Source organism: Geotrypetes seraphini, chromosome 2, assembly GCF_902459505.1.
Source record: "Geotrypetes seraphini chromosome 2, aGeoSer1.1, whole genome shotgun sequence".
In the NCBI taxonomy this organism is placed as follows: Eukaryota; Metazoa; Chordata; class Amphibia; order Gymnophiona; family Dermophiidae; genus Geotrypetes; species Geotrypetes seraphini.
In genome coordinates, this window is record NC_047085.1 from 42,501,357 (window position 1) to 42,519,949 (window position 18,593).

The 18,593-nt window shown below is 41.0% G+C and overlaps 1 protein-coding gene across 4 annotated transcripts in view; it reads left to right on the top strand.

Moving 5' to 3' along the window:
• ATAD2 (ATPase family AAA domain containing 2) overlaps nucleotides 1-18,593 on the top strand; it is a 332,232-nt gene that overhangs the window by 197,290 nt on the left and 116,349 nt on the right. For all 4 annotated transcript variants that reach the window (XM_033933747.1, XM_033933750.1, XM_033933746.1 and 1 more), the window contains one exon: nucleotides 866-986. In XM_033933747.1, coding sequence (XP_033789638.1) covers nucleotides 866-986 — 121 coding nt within the window. The remainder of the gene's footprint in view (nucleotides 1-865; nucleotides 987-18,593) is intronic.

Genomic DNA, 18,593 nt, shown 5'->3' on the forward strand with positions numbered 1-18,593 from the left:
AGTGTGCCGCGGAACAGCGGTTGAAAAACACTGGCATAGATAACACAGCTAGATAAACAAGAAGCATTAGTATGGGACCAAATCTTTCTATTACTACCTATTGTAGACGTACACCATTGACAAGTTCCACATTTGGTGTGACCAGTTATAGCCACCATATCAGTTTGATAATCCAAACGCTTATAAGTGAGTATTTCTCCCAGTGTCTTGCTCCTTTTATAAGCCAACATGTGGGGGAGGGATTATCAACTCTTTATATACTGACAAAACCGACCAGTGTTTTAGTACAATAGATCTTACTTGTGATGATCGTGTAGAAAAAGGAAACACTGCTGTCATTTCAGTGTTCCCTCTAAGCTGAGCAGGTGTCCTCCAGCTGCATTGCTACCACTAGGGGGTGGAATATTTTCAGTCGCTAAGGACAGGTATGTTCCCTGGAGTCCTGCAGAACTTGCCTGTCCCTCACAATTGAAAAATGTGACAGTAAAACAGCACCCTCTATTGGTGAGACTGTGGGTGGAGGACTCCTGCTCAGCTTAGAGGGAAAAAGCTGTTCCCTGTTAGCAAATTTTGCCCGCAAATAGGCATTACGAACCACTTTATGGGGATAACCATGATATACCATGATGTTTGAATGCTACTTCTGTAGAGCATATTTGTCTGACCCTTAAAAATTGACTGAGTAAGCTTTATTTGTTTCCAGGATAGCCATAATGTATATGTTTGAAGTAAGTTTGCATGCACTACCTCCATTTTTATTCATATTGATTCAATGTATGCACTTTTAGGTGAAACCCCCCCCCCCCCCCCCCCCGAAATTAGGTATTTTGAAATGTTGACATTTCCTTGTTTTATCTTTTAATAGGTCACATGTTTGAGAGTGATTTGTACAGTGATGATGAAGGTCCATCTGTATTTGTAAATGGAATGAGTCAGAGCACAACAAATAAGCAGAAAGAAAATATACCTGTCCTTCAGTTCAACAGGCAAGTTTGTCTGAAACAAGTAAATTCTTTACAAACTTGTTAGCTTAATCAAATATTATTTCAGATTAAACTGAAAGCCTCTGAGGACAAACAGGATACTGAAATTCTCACAATATGGGTGATATCGCCTGATAAAACCTGGCAAAGTAACTGTAGGACTGGTTGAATCAACTCAAAAGATGGGGGAGGATGTTATTATTGACGCATATGTGCTATTTATTTTATTATTGACACACATGCGTTATTTCTTATTTTCTCGCAGAGCTGCTGAGACAGGTTCATTTGGTGTTCCCAATGCTGTTGATTGACAGTTTTCATACCAAAATTTGTATAACTTATGTCAGTGTCATGCAGTTTATTTCTGGATAGCTCTCATAAGTTCTTGATCACCTTTTCAAGTTTCCTTTATTTTGAGAGTCCTGGTTTCAAACTCCAGTTTGATTTCACTGTGGCTGTTTTTCTAGATGACATGGGAGACTGGACATCCAAATGGCAGATGACATTAAAAAGTGAAGGTCAAAGTGATGCATGTTGGGGTTTTTTTTGTGTTTTTTTATAATTCTTTATTCATTTTTGACTCTTGCAACAAGTGTACAATATTAAATCATATAATTTGTACAAATCACATTCTTAACAATTCTTATCCATTACATATAAAAAAAGACTCTCCTCCCCCCACCCAACCCAATCATCAATAATAAATTCATTAAATCACATAACATACCTCCCCATCCCCACACTAATTATATTCCTTTTTTTTTAAAGTCTATATTCATTTTCAAACTTTCATCAAGTGTACAGGCATTAAATAAACATTAAAGTGCAGCACTTGCAACTCTTATTACAGTATCTAATATGTATAATTATAATTAACCCTCATCCCACCCCCCCTACCCATTATTCTATTCTGAGATAAACAATAAAATGTGACCCTCCCCCTCCCAGCATTAGATGGTGTATCTTTCAATAGATTTTAAAAAATGGCATTTAATCATTACAATAATTTGTTAATGTCTCCCAAATTTTAATAAAATTCTTATAATTACCATGTTGTATAGCTACAATAGTTGATCTTTCCATTTTATATATGTGACACAGTGAATTCCACCAAAACTTATAACTTAGTCTACTATGATCTTTCCAATTCTAGTAATATGTTGAATGGCAACTCCTGTCATTATCAATAAAAGTTAGTTATTCGCTGATATCTGGCTCTTTTTTCTCATCAACATTCCAAATATTATAGTATCATAAGATAATGCTACGTAATTTTCCAATAAACAATTTACTTGATTCCAGATTGAATTTCAAAAGGCTAAAATATAGGGACAGTGAAACAAAAGATGCTCTAAAGTCCCTACTTCAAAGTTACAATGCCAGCATCTATTAGACTTTGAACTATTTAACTTCTGTAATCTAACCGGGGTCCAAAATACTCTATGCAAAAGAAAAAACCATGTTTGTCTCATAGATGCAGACATTGTACATATCATCCTCCAAGACCAAATATGTGGCCCTTGAGATACTGAAATCTGATGCTTAATCTCAATGCTCCAAATATCCCTAATACCATTTATAGGCTTTTTTTAACAGATTCACTAATAATTTTATACCACTGTGCGGCCTGGTGTCCCAGAAAGTCCGCCTGAAAGCATAAAAATTCCAAACTGTATTGGGTACTAAGACTTCTCCATTCAGGGAACCCCACCTGAATGGTCTGTTTCAATTGCAACCACCTAAACTTTGTGATTTATTTAAGCCAAATTTATGTTGCAACTGTGTAAAATCAAGCAGTTCAGCATTTGAAATATCATTTAAAGTCCGTATTCCTGCAATCATCCAATTCTTCCAGATGATCTTAAATCTGCCAATTTGAATCTTGGGGTTTAGCCATAAGGTTTGATTTGTTGATTTACTAATAGGATTAGCTGTTAAATTGTTAACAAATCGTAAGGTTTTCCAAGTATCCATTAGAATTCTATTATCCTTATATAACCTGGGCATCTTGATACTAAGAACATGACAGATGTAATGGAAACATGAGTCACCATTTCAAATATAGCCAATCTGGAGTATATTCAATGATATCTGGGAGGACCCAATACATACCTTGATGTAAAATATATGCTTGATGGTACCTATAAAAGTTGGGGAAATTTACCCCACCCTCCTTAATTGGTTTTTGTAAAGATGCTAGAGCAATTCTTGGAGTTTTACCCTGCCAAATAAATTTGGTAAGAATAGAATTTAATTTTTTATTAAAAAAAACTCCTGAAGAAACACTGGTATCATACCCATTTGATAACAAACCACAGGCAATATCATCATTTTAACAGTTTGAACTCTCCCCCACCAAGATAAATGTAATGGATTCCAATGTTCACATAATTCTGTAACCTTTTTTAATAAAAGTTTTTCATTCTCTTTGACAGTATCATCTAATGTGTGTTTAATCCAAATACCTAAATATTTTAATCCATCCTCTTTCCATACAAAAGAGTATGCATCAAACATACTTTTTGTACAATGCACATTAAGTGGAAGAATTTCAGACTTATTCCAATTTATTTTATATCCTGAGAACTTTCCAAAATTTTCTATCAATTCTAACAAACAAAGAATGGTTATGGAAGGATTTCTCAAATAAAGTAAAATATCATCTGCATATGCAGAGTTTAAATTCCCAATCATTACGGGGAATACCCTGTATCCCCTTTGCTTGTTGAATAGCCAATAATAAGGGTTCTAAAACTATATCAAAGAGCAAAGGGGATAATGGACAACCCTGTCTAACTCCCCTATGTAAATTAAAACATTCTGATAAATTATTATTAATATATAATCTTGCCATAGGGGAGCTATACAAAGTTTGAATCATTTGAATAAACAACAAAGAAACAAGAAACCTCAATGGTTCACGGATGAAATCTCGTACCTCGTTAAGGAGAAAAAAAGAGCATTTCTTTCATACAAACGCAAGGGGGAAGGTGAAGCTGACATTGAATACAGGACCAGGTCTGCAGCGGTCAAAATAGTAGTTAGGGAGGCCAAACTCCGAGTGGAAGAAAATCTAGCAAAGAACATCAAGAAAGGGGACAAATCCTTCTTCATATATATTAGTGATAGGAAAAAGAACACCAGCGGAATAGTACGCCTTAGAACACCGGATGGGAATTATGTAGAAGCAGACTCTGACAAAGCCAAACTACTGAATGAATACTTCTGCTCAGTCTTTACCTGTGAGGCACCTGGACACGGACCTCAGCTGGAAGCAAACCCAATCGCGGAAGACCCATTTCAGAATTTCGAGTTCACACCAGCTGACGTTTACAGCGAACTGGCAAGACTCAAGGTGAGCAAAGTCATGGGACCAGACAAATTGCACCCAAGAGTGCTCAGAGAGCTTGCGGTGTCCTGGCGGAACCACTAGCCATGCTCTTCAATCTCTCCCTACGTACGGGGAAAGTCCCCCTGGACTGGAAAACAGCCAACGTCGTCCCTCTGCACAAAAAGGGTAGCAGAACAGAGGCTGCGAATTACAGACCGGTAAGTCTCACATCGATAGTGTATAAACTCATGGAAACACTACTTAAACATAAGATAGACATGATCTTGGAGGAGGGGAATCTGAGGGATCCCAATCAACATGGATTCACTAAGGGTAGGTCGTGCCAATCCAATCTCATCGGTTTCTTTGATTGGGTAACAAGGAAGTTGGACTCCGGGGAGTCTCTGGACATAGTGTACTTGGATTTTAGTAAAGCTTTTGACAGTGTCCCACACCGTAGGCTTCTAAACAAGATGAAATCAATGGGGTTAGGTGAGACACTAACTACATGGGTCAATGATTGGCTGAGTGGTAGACTTCAGAGGGTGGTGGTCAACGGCACCTTCTCCGAAACATCGGAGGTGACTAACGGAGTGCCACAGGGCTCAGTCCTGGGTCCACTGCTCTTTAACATATTCATAAGGGACTTGACACGAGGGCTTCAGGGTAAAGTAACATTATTCGCCGATGATGCCAAAATATGTAATTCAGTAAGGGAAAGTAATGTGCAGGATTATATGACGCAGGACCTGCTTGCGTTGGAGAGCTGGTCCTCGACATGGCAGTTGGGCTTCAACGCTAAGAAATGTAAGGTCATGCACCTCGGTAGCAGGAATCCGTGCAAAACTTACACCTTAAATGGAGAAACATTAGCTAAGACGAAAATAGAACGAGACTTGGGAGTGATCATCAGTGCAGACATGAAGGCTGCAAATCAGGTAGAGAAAGCATCATCCAAGGCAAGACAAATGATGGGATGCATCAATAGAAGCTTCGTTAGTAGGAAACCTGAGGTCATAATGCCACTGTACAGAACCATGGTGAGACCTCATCTGGAATACTGTGGGCAGTTCTGGAGGCCACATTACCGCAAAGATGTGCTTAGAGTCGAGTCGGTTCAGTGGATGGCCACTAGGAATATCTCGGGGCTCAAGGGTCTCTCGTACGAAGAAAGACTGAACAAATTGCAGCTCTACACTCTGGAGGAATGCAGAGAGAGAGGGGACATGATAGAGACGTTTAAGTACATCACAGGTCGTGTCGAGGTGGAAGATGACATCTTCCTACTCAGGGGACCCTCGGCCACAAGAGGGCATCCGCTCAAACTCAGAGGAGGGAAATTTAAGGGTGACACCAGGAAGTATTTCTTCACGGAAAGAGTGGTGGGTTGCTGGAACAAGCTTCCGGAGCAGGTGACCAAGGCCACCAGCGTGCTTGACTTTAAGAATAAATGGGACATCTACGTGGGATCCCTACAGAGGCCTAGTAAGGCACTCAGACGCGATGGGGTGGGTCAGTAGAGTGGGCAGACTTGGTGGGCTGTAGCCCTTTTCTGCCGTCATCTTTCTATGTTTCTACACCAAACCACTCTAATGCCTGATACATGAATGCCCATTCCACTCTATCAAAAGCTTTTTCCGCATCTAAAGAAACAGTAAAAGCCGGTTCATTCATGGTTTTTGTTAAATTTAGTGTGTGAAAAGCCAATCTTGTATTAGAAAAATGTCTGTTCGCAATGAATCCAGTTTGGTGTACATCAATGATAAAAGGGAGAGCCTTAGCCAACCTCAATGCCAATGTTTTTGCTAATAGTTTTCCATCCACATTAATTAAAGATATAGACCTGCAATTTGAGACCAAAGTGGGATCTTTATTTGGCTTCGACAAAACAATAGTCAAAGATTCTGCCATAGTACCTGTAATACAACCATTATTTAGTTGAAATTGATATAAATTTAGCAAATGAGGTAATAAAGAACTTTGAAATAATTTATAAAACTCTACTGTAAAACCATCCCCACCTGTAGCGGATCCAACTCTAAGAGATTTCAACGCTGTTCTAATTCTTTTAATGATATAGGCTCTTTTAAACTTTTTTTTATATGATCAGGAAGTTTTAGACCCTCTATAAGATTTAAAAATTCCAAACCATTTTGTACTTTATCAGCATAAAACTCGGAAGTATACAGATCTTTATAAAACTTAAGAAAATGACTTAACATATTTTCAATCTGAGTATGTGTATTTCCTTTATCATCTTTTATTGCTATAATTTTTATTTTCCTCTTCTTTGCTTTAAGATAATTTGCAAGTAAACTTTCCACCTTATTGGAATTTCCATAATACAAAGTTTGTTGAGAAAACAAATCTTTCCTTACCATTTTTGAAGATATCTCATTATATTTACCCTTTGCCTTCAAAAGACTCTGCAAGGTATCCTGTTCCCATTTATCAATTAATTTAGACTCCAAATATTTAATTTATTTTTCCAAATCAAAAAATTGTTTAGTGAGTTGTTTTTTAATATATGCAGAATATGAAATACTACCTCTTATAGTAGCTTTAAAAGCGTCCCATAATATTTCTGTACTAATATCTGCTGATGTATTTATTTGGAAAAACTCATATCTTTAACTTAAATTCTTCAAGAAAAATTGAATCCGCAACCAATGTATTATCAAATCTCCATATTGATTTCTTGTTATCTTTTTCACCAAAATTAAATTTAATCCACACCCCTCCATGATCAGATAAAATAATTGGAAGCTTGTGTCACATTCTGTACCAATGAATTTGAAACCAAAATATAATCAATTCTTGAAAACGACTTATGAACTTGTGGGAGAGGGAAAGGGGGCTGCTTTGGGGGGGAGGGGTGTGCTGGGGATAGACAGCTTTGCTCGGGGGGAGAAGGGAAGACAGAAGGACACAGACAGCGGCCAAGGAGAGACAGAGAAAGAAAGACAGACAGACACATCTATTCTAGCATCCGTTAATGTAACGGGCTTAAAGACTAGTAAAAAATATAAACATATATTTAGACATACCATTTAAAATGATGGGTTAGACCAACAGACTTACAGACTGATCAATACACAAGGTAAAAAAGAGATAGGGATAAAGGAGTCTAGACACTGGTCTATACTGCAGACTTTATAACCAACCTGATGCACTGGAAATCCGGTACAACAGCACTTAACTTTAAAATAGGAAACTTTGATAACACGAAGAGAATGGTAAAAAAGAAACTTAAGAGATACAGCTGTAAAGGTCAAAAATATACATCAGGCATGGATGCTTAAAAATACCATCCTGGAAGCCCAGACTAGATATATTCCATGTATTAACAAAGGAGGAAGGAAGACCAAACGGCAGCTGGCATAGTTAACGAATGAGGTAAAGTAAGCTATTAGAGCTAAAACAGAATCCTTCAGAAAGTGGAAGAAGAATCCAACTGAAAATAATTGTAAACGGCACAAGGAATGTCAAGTCAAATGCAAGGCGCAAATAAGGAAGGCAAAGAGAGACCTTGAAAAGAAGATTGCGCTGGAAGCAAAATCACACAGTGTAAACTTTCTTAGGTATATTAAAAGCAAGAAGCCATGAAGAGAATTGGTTGGACCACTAGATGACCAAGGGATAAAAGGGGCTCTCAGGGAAGACAAGGCCATAGCGGAGAGATTAAATTAATTTGCTTAGGTTTTTACTGAGGAAGGCGGGGAGTTGCCAGTGCCAGAAATAGTATTCATTTCTGATGAATTGGAGAAACTCATACAAATCTCTAACACTGGATGGATCAATTTGACAATTGAACAGTAGCAAATTGCCTGAACCGGATGATATACATCCCAGAGTGCTGATAGAATTGAAAAATGAACTTAAAGAGCTATTAGTAATTTGTAGCTTTTCTTTAAAGCCAGCATAGTACCAGAAGACTGGAGGGTAGCCAACATGATGCTGGTTTTTTTTTTTTTTTTTAAGGGTTCCAGAGGTGATCTGGGAAATTATAAACGGGCGAGTCTGACATCGATGCTGGGCAAAAGTTTCAAGTTTTACAACAGTTTACAATAAGATTAATAGTATATAAAAGAATAAAAACAGCTCTTGATAAAAATAAAAGGGGAGTAAATGGATTAATTGAGACCCAATACAAAGCCAGGAGGAGAAAAGAAAATGGGGGACAAATTACTTTGAGATGATAAAGTAAAAAAAAAAAAAAAAAGTAGGAAGGGGAATGGCAAAGCACAATAGGGTGGGAATCGCTTCTTGGGAAGTGTTTGTCAACTTTGGCTAGAAAGTTCAATCTCAAATGCTGGTATAGACTATTATAGACAACTAGTCGTTAAGCCCGTTACATTAACGGATGCTAGAATTTATGTCTGTATGTTTCTTTCTGTCTCTTTCCTCCCTCCATTTCCCTGTGTAGCGCTGTCTCTGCTTTCTTCCTCAGTCTGCACTCTCAAGCTGTAACATTACTGCTTAGCTTTTTCTCCCTGCAAGCATCTCTGCTCTCTCTCATCCCCAGTCTCTCTGCTATTTTTATCTTCTTGCAGGGGTCTCTGCTCTCCTTTCTCTATATGTTCCTGATTCCTGCAAACTTCTGTTTTCTCTGTATGCTCTTGATCCTGTGTTTCCCTGTAGGTGACTCTTCCTTTTTTTTTTTTTTTTAATTCCTTCATGTATGGTTGATTTATTAAAAGTTTTTATATTTTTCCTATTTGTTGCATGCCTGTCTCCTTGGCCGCTGTATGTTTCTCTTTTTTTGCTTTCTATGTTTGTGTTTTTTTGCTGATTGTCTACTTGGTCGCTGTCAGTCTGTGTGTCTCATTGGCTGCTGTATGTCTGTATGTATTTTTTGCAGTCGTAATTCCTTGGCCACTGTATGTCTGTATGTCTTTTTTCCTGAATTTATCCTTGGGCATTGTATTTTTTATTTTTTTCTGTTTGTCTCCTTGCCCACTGTCTCTCTGTCTGTCTACTTGGGACGCTGTATATAAGTATGTCTGTATTTTTTTTTGTTGTCTGTCTCCTTGGCTGCTGTATGTCTGTTTGTCATTTTTTTCCTGTGTGTCTCTCTCTCTCCTTGTCCTCTGTGTTTTGTTATTTTTTTCAATCTGTCTCTTTAGCCCCCTGTCCTTCTGTGACTGTCTGTGTGTCTCTCTCTCCTTGTCCACTGTTGTTTGTTTGTTTTTTTCAATCTCTCTTTAGCTCCTGATCCCCTCTCACTGACCCTTGCGACTGCATGGTATTCTGGCTGGGTTTCCATGGCAACCCTGCTCGCGGGTCTGTGAGTATAGGGCCGTTTTGTTTATTTCCTCTTGGGAAGCAGTCCGTGTAGGGTGGAAGCGGGGAGGCGGGGCCTCAGTACCGGCCGGGCGGCTCACGCCACCGGCCCCCAGGAGCCCGAGGCCGGCAGCGGGGGAGGCAGGGACATGCCTGGCGTGCCATGGTGCAGGAGGAACAGATATCGGCGGCTGGCTGTGGTCCGGCTTGTGAAGGCGATCGGCTGGTGACGTATAAGCGCACATGCGCAGTCCTTCGGCCACAGACCTACAGCGCACGGAACACGCAAATAGGAGTGCGCATGCGCGGCTAGCTTTTTATTATATAGGATAAAATGAGAGAACATATATGTAAGCATGGATTAATGAGAGAAAACCAATAGGGAAATCTTGCCTCACCAATCTATGGCATTTCTTTAAGGGGTGAAAGAACATGTGGATAAAGGTGAACAGGTTGATATTGCGTATTTGGATTTTCAAAAGGCATTTGACAAAATAGCTCATGAAATACTTCTGAGGAAATTAGAAAGCCATGGGATATGAGGTAATGTCCTATTACAGGTTAAGAACTGCTTACAAATGGGGAAAGTTGTTTCTGATGTTAGTGGGTGATCTGGCATCCAGTGATCACTGCATGGTACAGTTTAATATTAAGATGGGTTTAGAGAGGTCTCATTCAAAAGCAAAGGTGCTAGACTTTTAAAACACTAACATTGTTCGGTTGAGGGATTACGTCAAGGAATTGTCTGGATGGGAACGTCTGGAAGGAGTGACAATGCAGTGGGCAAAACTAAAAGGAGTAATTGTAAGAGTGACAAACCTTTTTATGAGGCAAGTAAGTAAAAGTAAGAGGAAAAGAAGGTTGCTTTGGTTCTCAAAAGTAATAGCTAAAAAGGTAAGGAATAAGATCTTTCATAAACTACTAAAGATCACAGAAAGAGGAAGACAGGTAAAAATATCTGGAAAAGTTGAGGGAGGATGGTCATATAATCAGGAAAGCAAAGATGCAAATGGAAGAAAAAAATAGCTGACAAGGTAAAATGGGGACATAATATTTTTTAGATATATTAGGAAGAAGTGCAAAAGTGGCATTGTGAGACTCAAAGGTGAAGGGGAGAAATATGTAGAAGCTGATAAAGAAAAGGCTGAATTGCTTAACAAATATTTCTATTCTGTGTTCATGGCTGAAGCACTGGGAGTAGGACCGCAGAAGACAAACATGAATAGGGATGGAGGAGTGGTAGATCTGATTGATTTTCAGAGGGTTGTGTTCATGAGGAGCTAGCTAAAATAAATAAAGGTAGGCAAAGTGATGGGGCTGGATGGTGCACATCCGAGGGTGCTGTAGAACCTTTTCAATGCATCTCTAAATAAGCAGTGGTGTGTACCGGAGGACTAGAGAAGGGTGGATGTGATCCCTCTACACAAAAGTGGAAGTAAAGAAGTATGGAATTACAGGCCGGTAAGTCTGATTTCTGTTGTAAGTTAATTAATGGAACCGCTTTTAAAAGGAGAAGGTGGCCTAGTGGTTACAGCTATAGCTTCATCACCCTGAGGTTGTGGGTTCAAATCCTGTGTAGTTCCTTATGACCTCCATCGGGAGCCTTTGCCTGCCCTGCCTGCCGAGGCGCTCGTGTGAGCCCCGCTCCGCCCCTCCCCCGAGCCCGAGATTTTATTAAAGATTCGCTCCATCGGGAGCCTTTGCCTGCCCTGCCTGCACAAGGCGTTGAGCCATTTCCGCCCCTCCCCAGACCAGCGGGAGCCTACTCTCTAAGTTGCACCACCGGCACAGGAGAGGAGCGTGGGAGCCCTGCTCCGCCCCTCCCTCAAACCAGCGAGATCTCCAAGCAGTTCTAATTCAGGAGAAGGGCAAGATCCTCCGCAGAACACAAAGCACTCGAGCTTTCCCTAGCTGCATTCAAATTGAATACTTCTGCATCCTTTACCTGCATTTATAATTCATGTACAACTGCTTAGCCTGCATGTATATATCGTACAAGCTATATGTTCTTTAACTAACCCAACTGCATATACAGCCTATTATAACTAGCAGCAGTTAGTTACTCAATCTCCTCCAACTCAGCTTGTTTGTTCTCTGGTTCCTTTCTTTTTTTCTGTTTCCTAGCTTTCACTTCTCTAGCTGCTCCTCCAGTTGTCTCAATAGTAAAAACTCAACTCAAAGCTCCTGGCTTAGCTCTGTCTTATTTGACCTTCCATTAGACTCTAGCTACGACAGTAGGACTCAGCCAGGACTTGATAGCGAGACTCTCCTGAATTCCCTCCGACCCAACGCCTCAATTCCCCTTCCAGCCATGCCCCCAACTCTTCAGGCCACCACCCTCCCCGCCCCCCTCCCACCACTTTCCAAACCACCCTCCCAACCACCCCACTCCTACCACTTCCCTTACACTCCTTACAACACTATACTTCACCATCCCCATTATTACAGGCCAAGGCAGATATGGTGATCTCTCCTCCCAACCTAAAAAAAGCCGCACCAGAAACCCTGCCAACCTCATCCCCATTCTTCCCTCTCCACAAGCCCCTTCCAGCAAGACACTCAAACTGGCACTCATAAATGCTAGATCAGTTAACAACAAATCCTTCCTCCTACACGACCTCATCTATGACAAGACTTGGGACGCCCTCATGATCACCGAAACCTGGCTCCAAGAAATGATGGGATAACACTAGGCGAACTATGTTCTCCAGGCTACCAGGCCCTAGCCTGCTCACGTACCGCTGGAAAAGGAGGTGGAGTGACTGCCATTATCAGGACCTCCACCACACCAAAACTGATGAACTCCATCAATATACCCTCCCTAGAAGCACTTGCTTTCACCATAGGCCACAAACACAAAATCGCCCTCATACTCCTCTACAGAACCCCTAGCTCCCCAACAGATACCCTAGAGACCCTCCTCAAATTCATCACCGAACTATCCATCTCACACAAACACGTGACTATCCTGGGAGATTTCAATTTCCCAGACTACCCCAACACCTCAGGACAAATTGACAACTTCCTCTCCTCCCTCACTGACCTGGGATTTCATCAAGCTATAACCACCCCCACGCACTCAGCAGGCAACATCTTAGACTTGCTCTTCACCCTCAGAGGCCCAACTGCAGAGCCCCAACAAACAACTTATACCACCACACCAGTCCCATGGTCAGACCACCACCTCATTGAATTCGAACTCCCACTTGAAACTACCCTAGCCCCGCGTAAAGACCCTACCCCTCCCATCCTACGTCAACTCCCTAACTCAGTCAGCCCTCCAGCCATGGCCGCGGGCATTCGCACCCTAAACGAAACCTGCATCCAACATCCCCACTCCATTGACCAGGCAGCCTCCACATGGCACTCCAACATCCAATCCCTCTATAATAGCCTCGCCCAGACAAAAACAACCCAAATAATCACCAACAAAGCACCTGCTCCCTGGTACACCAGTGACCTCCGATCCATAAAACGATCACTGAGGAAAGCAGAAAGGATCTGGATCAAACACCCGAGCTCAGAAACCAAAGCCCATTGGAATAACTTATCCATCACCTACAAAGCTGCCATCCTAGAAGCGAAAAAGACCTACTACTCTCGCCTCCTACAACTAGCCCCTTCTAGATCCAAACAACTGTTCACCCTCACAAACCAACTCTTCACCAGCGCCCAAAGAAAAAGTCACAACAACCAAACAGAACTTGATAGTGAGACTCTCTCGGACTTCTTCCAGTCCAAAGTACAAACCATCCGAGATAATCTTGACACCAACACCAAACCCACTCCTATTCAGCCCCAACCGATCCCAAATACCCCATCCTCCGTCGCTCTCTCCCAATTTCATATGGCCACTCATACCGAGGTCCTCGAAACCCTGAGAGAACTCAAACCCTCCCAACACCATCCTCGATCCCTGCCCATCCAGCCTCCTGCTGTCCACAGAAGACGCCATGGCAGAATCCATCCTCCCCATCATTAACACATCTCTAACCACTGGGACTGTTCCCCTCAGCTGGAAGTCAGCTATTATCAAGCCCACTCTCAAAAAACCCACCCTTGATCCTAACGAACCCGGCAACTATCGCCCAGTCTCCAACCTCCCATTTGTCTCCAAACTCCTTGAACGAATTGTGCTCCACCGACTACACCCTTTCATTGAAGAACAAGCTGCTCTATCCCCTGCCCAATCCGGCTTCCGAAAAGGCCACAGCACAGAGTCAGTACTCCTTGATATCATTGATGACAGCTGGGCAATACTCGACAAAGACAGTGATGCCCTACTAGTCCTACTTGACCTCAGCGCTGCCTTTGACACAGTCGACCACCACCTCCTCACATCCAGACTCTATGATCTCGGAATCAAGGACACAGCCCTCCAATGGATCACCTCCTTCCTCCATCAAAGGACCCAAACTGTCCTACTAGGGACACATAAATCTCACCCCAAGCCTATCAAATATGGTGTTCCTCAAGGCGCCCTTCTATCCCCCCTCCTATTCAACCTCTACATCAGGCCTGTCATTGATATAGCACAGAAATATAGCATTAAAATCCACTCTTATGCAGATGACATCCAGCTGCTCCTCCAACTAGGCGAGAACCGATCGTCCCAAATTGCTAACCTACAACAATGCCTATCTGACATGAAAGCTTGGATGTCAAACAACAAACTTCAACTTAACGCCTCTAAAACCGAACTCTTATGGATCAGGAAAAAAAGCACCAAATACACACGTCCCACACTAGCATGGGACTCCACTCTACTAACGGCAACAGATCAGGTGCACAGCCTAGGAGTAACCTTAGACGGACACCTATCCCTATCTGCCCACATATCCCCAAGTAATCTCCACCTCCTTCTACTACCTCCGCCAACTGAAAAGGATCAAACCCTACATCTCCACACCTGACCTCGCCCAACTCCTTTACGCATATGTCCTCTCCAGAATGGATTACTGTAACTCCCTATTTAATGGCCTAACTAAAAATAATCTCAAATGCCTACAACAGGTCCAAAATACAGCTATCCGCCTCCTACACAACCTCAACTACCATGATCCTGTCTCCCCGGCACTCCGCGCTGAACACTGGCTCCCAATTAGCCAGTGCTGTGCTTTCAAGGCCCTAACAATAGCCCACAAAAGAATTTATACCACCACCCCCTCCTACATAAAATCCAAGCTTCCCATCTACACACCCACTCGCACCCTCTGCTCAAAATCGGAAATACGCCTACGCATTCCCCCTGGAAGGTTCCTCCTCTCAGAAACTGCCCGCAAACGATCCTACAGCCACTTCATTCCACATCTCTGGAACCAACTCCCCCCTCAACTCAGACAACAGAACTCATTATTGACATTCCGTAAAATGGTAAAGACCCTCCTCTTCAACTAAAAGTCACCCTCAGTCCTCACCCCCCTTAAACCCCCCTCTCTCTTCCCTCCCCTGTCCAACTTCTCCCTAAATTTCAGTACAGTCCTCTCTTAGTCTGTACTCTGATAAATTGTACCGAAACTCAAATAACTTGTACTAAACTAAACTACTCATACCAAACTAAACGACTGATACTAAACTAAACTGCATATACTTAAACTCTACTCTTAATTTACTGTACACTCCCTGTATTTAACTACTTCGCAGTCCTGTATGTCCAAACATTTAACCTATAGAACATCTTATTTGTCTAATTACTCTCCATTGTGTGTGTTTATCTGTAGACCGTTCTGAGCTACTGGGAGAACGGGATAAAAATCTAAATAAATAAATAAATTGGGCAAGTCACTCAATCCTCCTTTGCCCCAGGTACATTAGATAGATTGTGAGCCCACCAGGACAAATAGGGAAAATGCTTGAGTATATGATTGTAAACCACTTAGATCAGGGGTGTCAAATATCAGTCCTCGAGGGCCGCAATCCAGTCGGTTTTCAGGATTTCCCTAATGAATATGCATGAGATCTATTAACATACAATGAAAGCAGTGCATGCAAATAGACCTCATGCATATTCATTGGGGAAATCCTGAAAACTCAACTGGATTGTTGCCCTTGAGGACCGACATTTGACACCCCTGGCTTAGATAATCTTGATAGGCAGTATATAAATACATAAAATAAATAAAACAGAGAATGTTGGTTTCTGTAATCCTGTGGATTACAGGACCGGAAGCAACATGGATTCACTACAGGTAGGTCTTGTCAGACAAATCTGATCAATTTCTTTGACTGGATGACCAGAGAATTGGATAGAGGAAGTGCGCTAGATGTGGTGTATTTAAATTTTAGCAAAGCCTTTGACAGTGTTCCACACAGATGTCTAATAAATAAACTTGAGTGCCTGCGAGATGGGTCCCAAGTGACAGATTGGGTCAAGAACTGGTTGAGTGGAAGGTAACGGAGGGTAGTGATCAGTGGAGATCACTCAGAGGAAAGGGATGTTACCATTGGTGTGCCTCAAGGTTTTGGTCTTGGGCCTCTTTGTGGATGATACCAAAATCTACAATAGAGTAGAAACCCAGGATGGGAATAACATGAAGACCTGGCGAAACTTGAATGGTCTGAAAATTTGGCAGCTAAAATTTAACTTCTCTGAAATTTCAGAAATGAGAACATATTGTTGCAACTCAGGTTCTGACGACGAGTCAATAAACAAAACCAAGTCATCTCAATGACTTCTAACTTGACTGTTTCATTCTTTTTATTATATGCTCTTCTTCATCACTCTTGTCATCTGTCATTTTTTGGTTCATAATGTCTTTAGCTATCTCACTCTCCAACATAATTTGATAACCAGGATCACCCTCATCTTCTTCCAGCCATTCTAGTAGGAGCATCTTCTGTTGTATTTCCTTCATTTTTCATCATTGTGTTAAAATCTTCAGCTTCAAATCCATTGAACTGCATTTCGCTCTATGTTTAGAAGTTTATTGTACCCATTCGCTAATGTTTCACAGTTCACCACCTTCCAAGCAACTGCAAAATTATATATAGCTGATTTGATGTTATATTTAAGATTTTGCAGTGTGTTCCCCTCTGATGTCTCTTTAGTTTCATCTTCCAACACCATTAACTTCTTGCAAAAAATTTTTCTTGTATATCCTTTTGGTTGCCAAAATAACTCCCTGGTCCATAGGCTGGAGAAAAGATGTTGTATTTTTTTGGAAGAAACATGCATTTAATTTTCCCATCTTGACCACACAATTTTTTCAGGTGGATGTGCTGGTGCGTTGTTGAGTATTAAAAGTGCTTTGATATTTTCTGCTGGTTTGGATAATTTTTCCATATGAAATCTCTTAACTTATTCATGTACTTTCAATACACTTCCAGATAAACCTAACATGACTAAACTTAACATGCCAATGTAAATTCATAAGTTCGCTATAATGTCACTGTCTGTATACAGTCTTCCCTTGTAAACCTTTTAGAACTGTTTATGGTATGACGGTATATAAAAATAAAGTTGTTAACTTCTGGCACAAAATGTTCAAAAAACCATGCTGTAAAAATACTTTATGTAAACCAAGCTTTTTTAGAATCGTAGTAAATTGCGGGTAATTTATTCATGCAATCTTTCAACGCTCTTGAGCGACATGATTTGCTAACAATCATCAGCGTTCACACAAAGTAGGGCGGAGATTCATTCTTTGCTTAATTTGCTGCCGGAAACAGTTCTTTCTGTTTTAGAAGCTTGGGTATTTACTGGCAGTGAATGCCAGAACAAACTCTCATCCGCATTATAAAGCTGACATTTCAATAAATTTTCCTCTTCTATTAGATTGGATAATTTCTTACAAAATGGTTCAATCTCTTCTGTCAGCGCACTCAACGCTTTGCCATAAGTCCATTTTTTCATGATTTCATGTCTCTCTTGCAAAGTCTCCACAACCACCCATCACTAATTTTTATTTCAATGTTCATGTGTTTAGCTAATGTCTTTGCTACAGATCAGTTCCACTCCCCGCACACTTACACCCAAAGTATGTTGCTGAGCATACCACTTTATTATAGCCTCTTCCAGGGAAGATTCTTGTGCCTTAAGATTTTTTTCTCAAACAAGTGTGTTAGAATCCACATCGCTGGACAAAGCAAATTTTTGCAGTTTTTCTTTTGCTCTGCTAATGTCTGAAACGGTTTGTTTTTTGACACCATATTCCTCACAAACTTGCATTACAGATACGCCCGATTCCACTTTCTCAATGAGATCCAACTTTTGTTTTATACTCAAGTTTGTGCGCTTTGGCTTAATTCACTGCCAGAAACGGAAAGGACTGTTTGAGAGAGAGTACGTATGCTCAGCTTTCTTGCCCGGAAGTGCATGGTGATTATGAAGTCGGGTAAATCCGAAGTACAGATAAACCAAGTGCAGAAAATCGAGGGTTCACTGTACCTTTGGCTCACAATTAGTATTTTCAATTGAAAAAATATACAGTATTCTTAAAGTTTTAAAGATTTATAGAGGAGGAGGAAAAAGCCTCAGACTCATGCCTGCTGCTAGCTGATTAGCATGCAAACAGGTTTTCACACAGAGATACCTCATTGGCACAAAAAATCTCCTCCTCTATCCATTCCTTCAAATTCTTTTAAGCTATTTTGAATTTTTTTAAATCCTTCTGATTGAGCCAAACTACTAGTGTTCAGGCTGTATCAAGTAGTGACACCTCAAAGATTTCTATTTATATGCTCCAGGGTGTGTTCAATCGAGTCCTTCCACAATATACTAGAGCTCTGAATTCATAATGTTCACATCCCAGAAACTGTCACTTATCTGGCAGCACTACTGTCTTGTGTTCTTCAACTTAACACAGCCTCTATAAGCAAATTTGCTCAGCCAAAGCTGACGGTGGCCAGCCAGCATTTCGCTGAAGCTGCGTCAGGGCATTCAAGGCTGTGCTATAAAACAAAATGCAGACGTGTATATCAGATCATTAACAAAAAATACAAAATCTGCAACTCCTTAAAACCTTAGGACAGCATGTTACTACTTCAGCACTTTCATT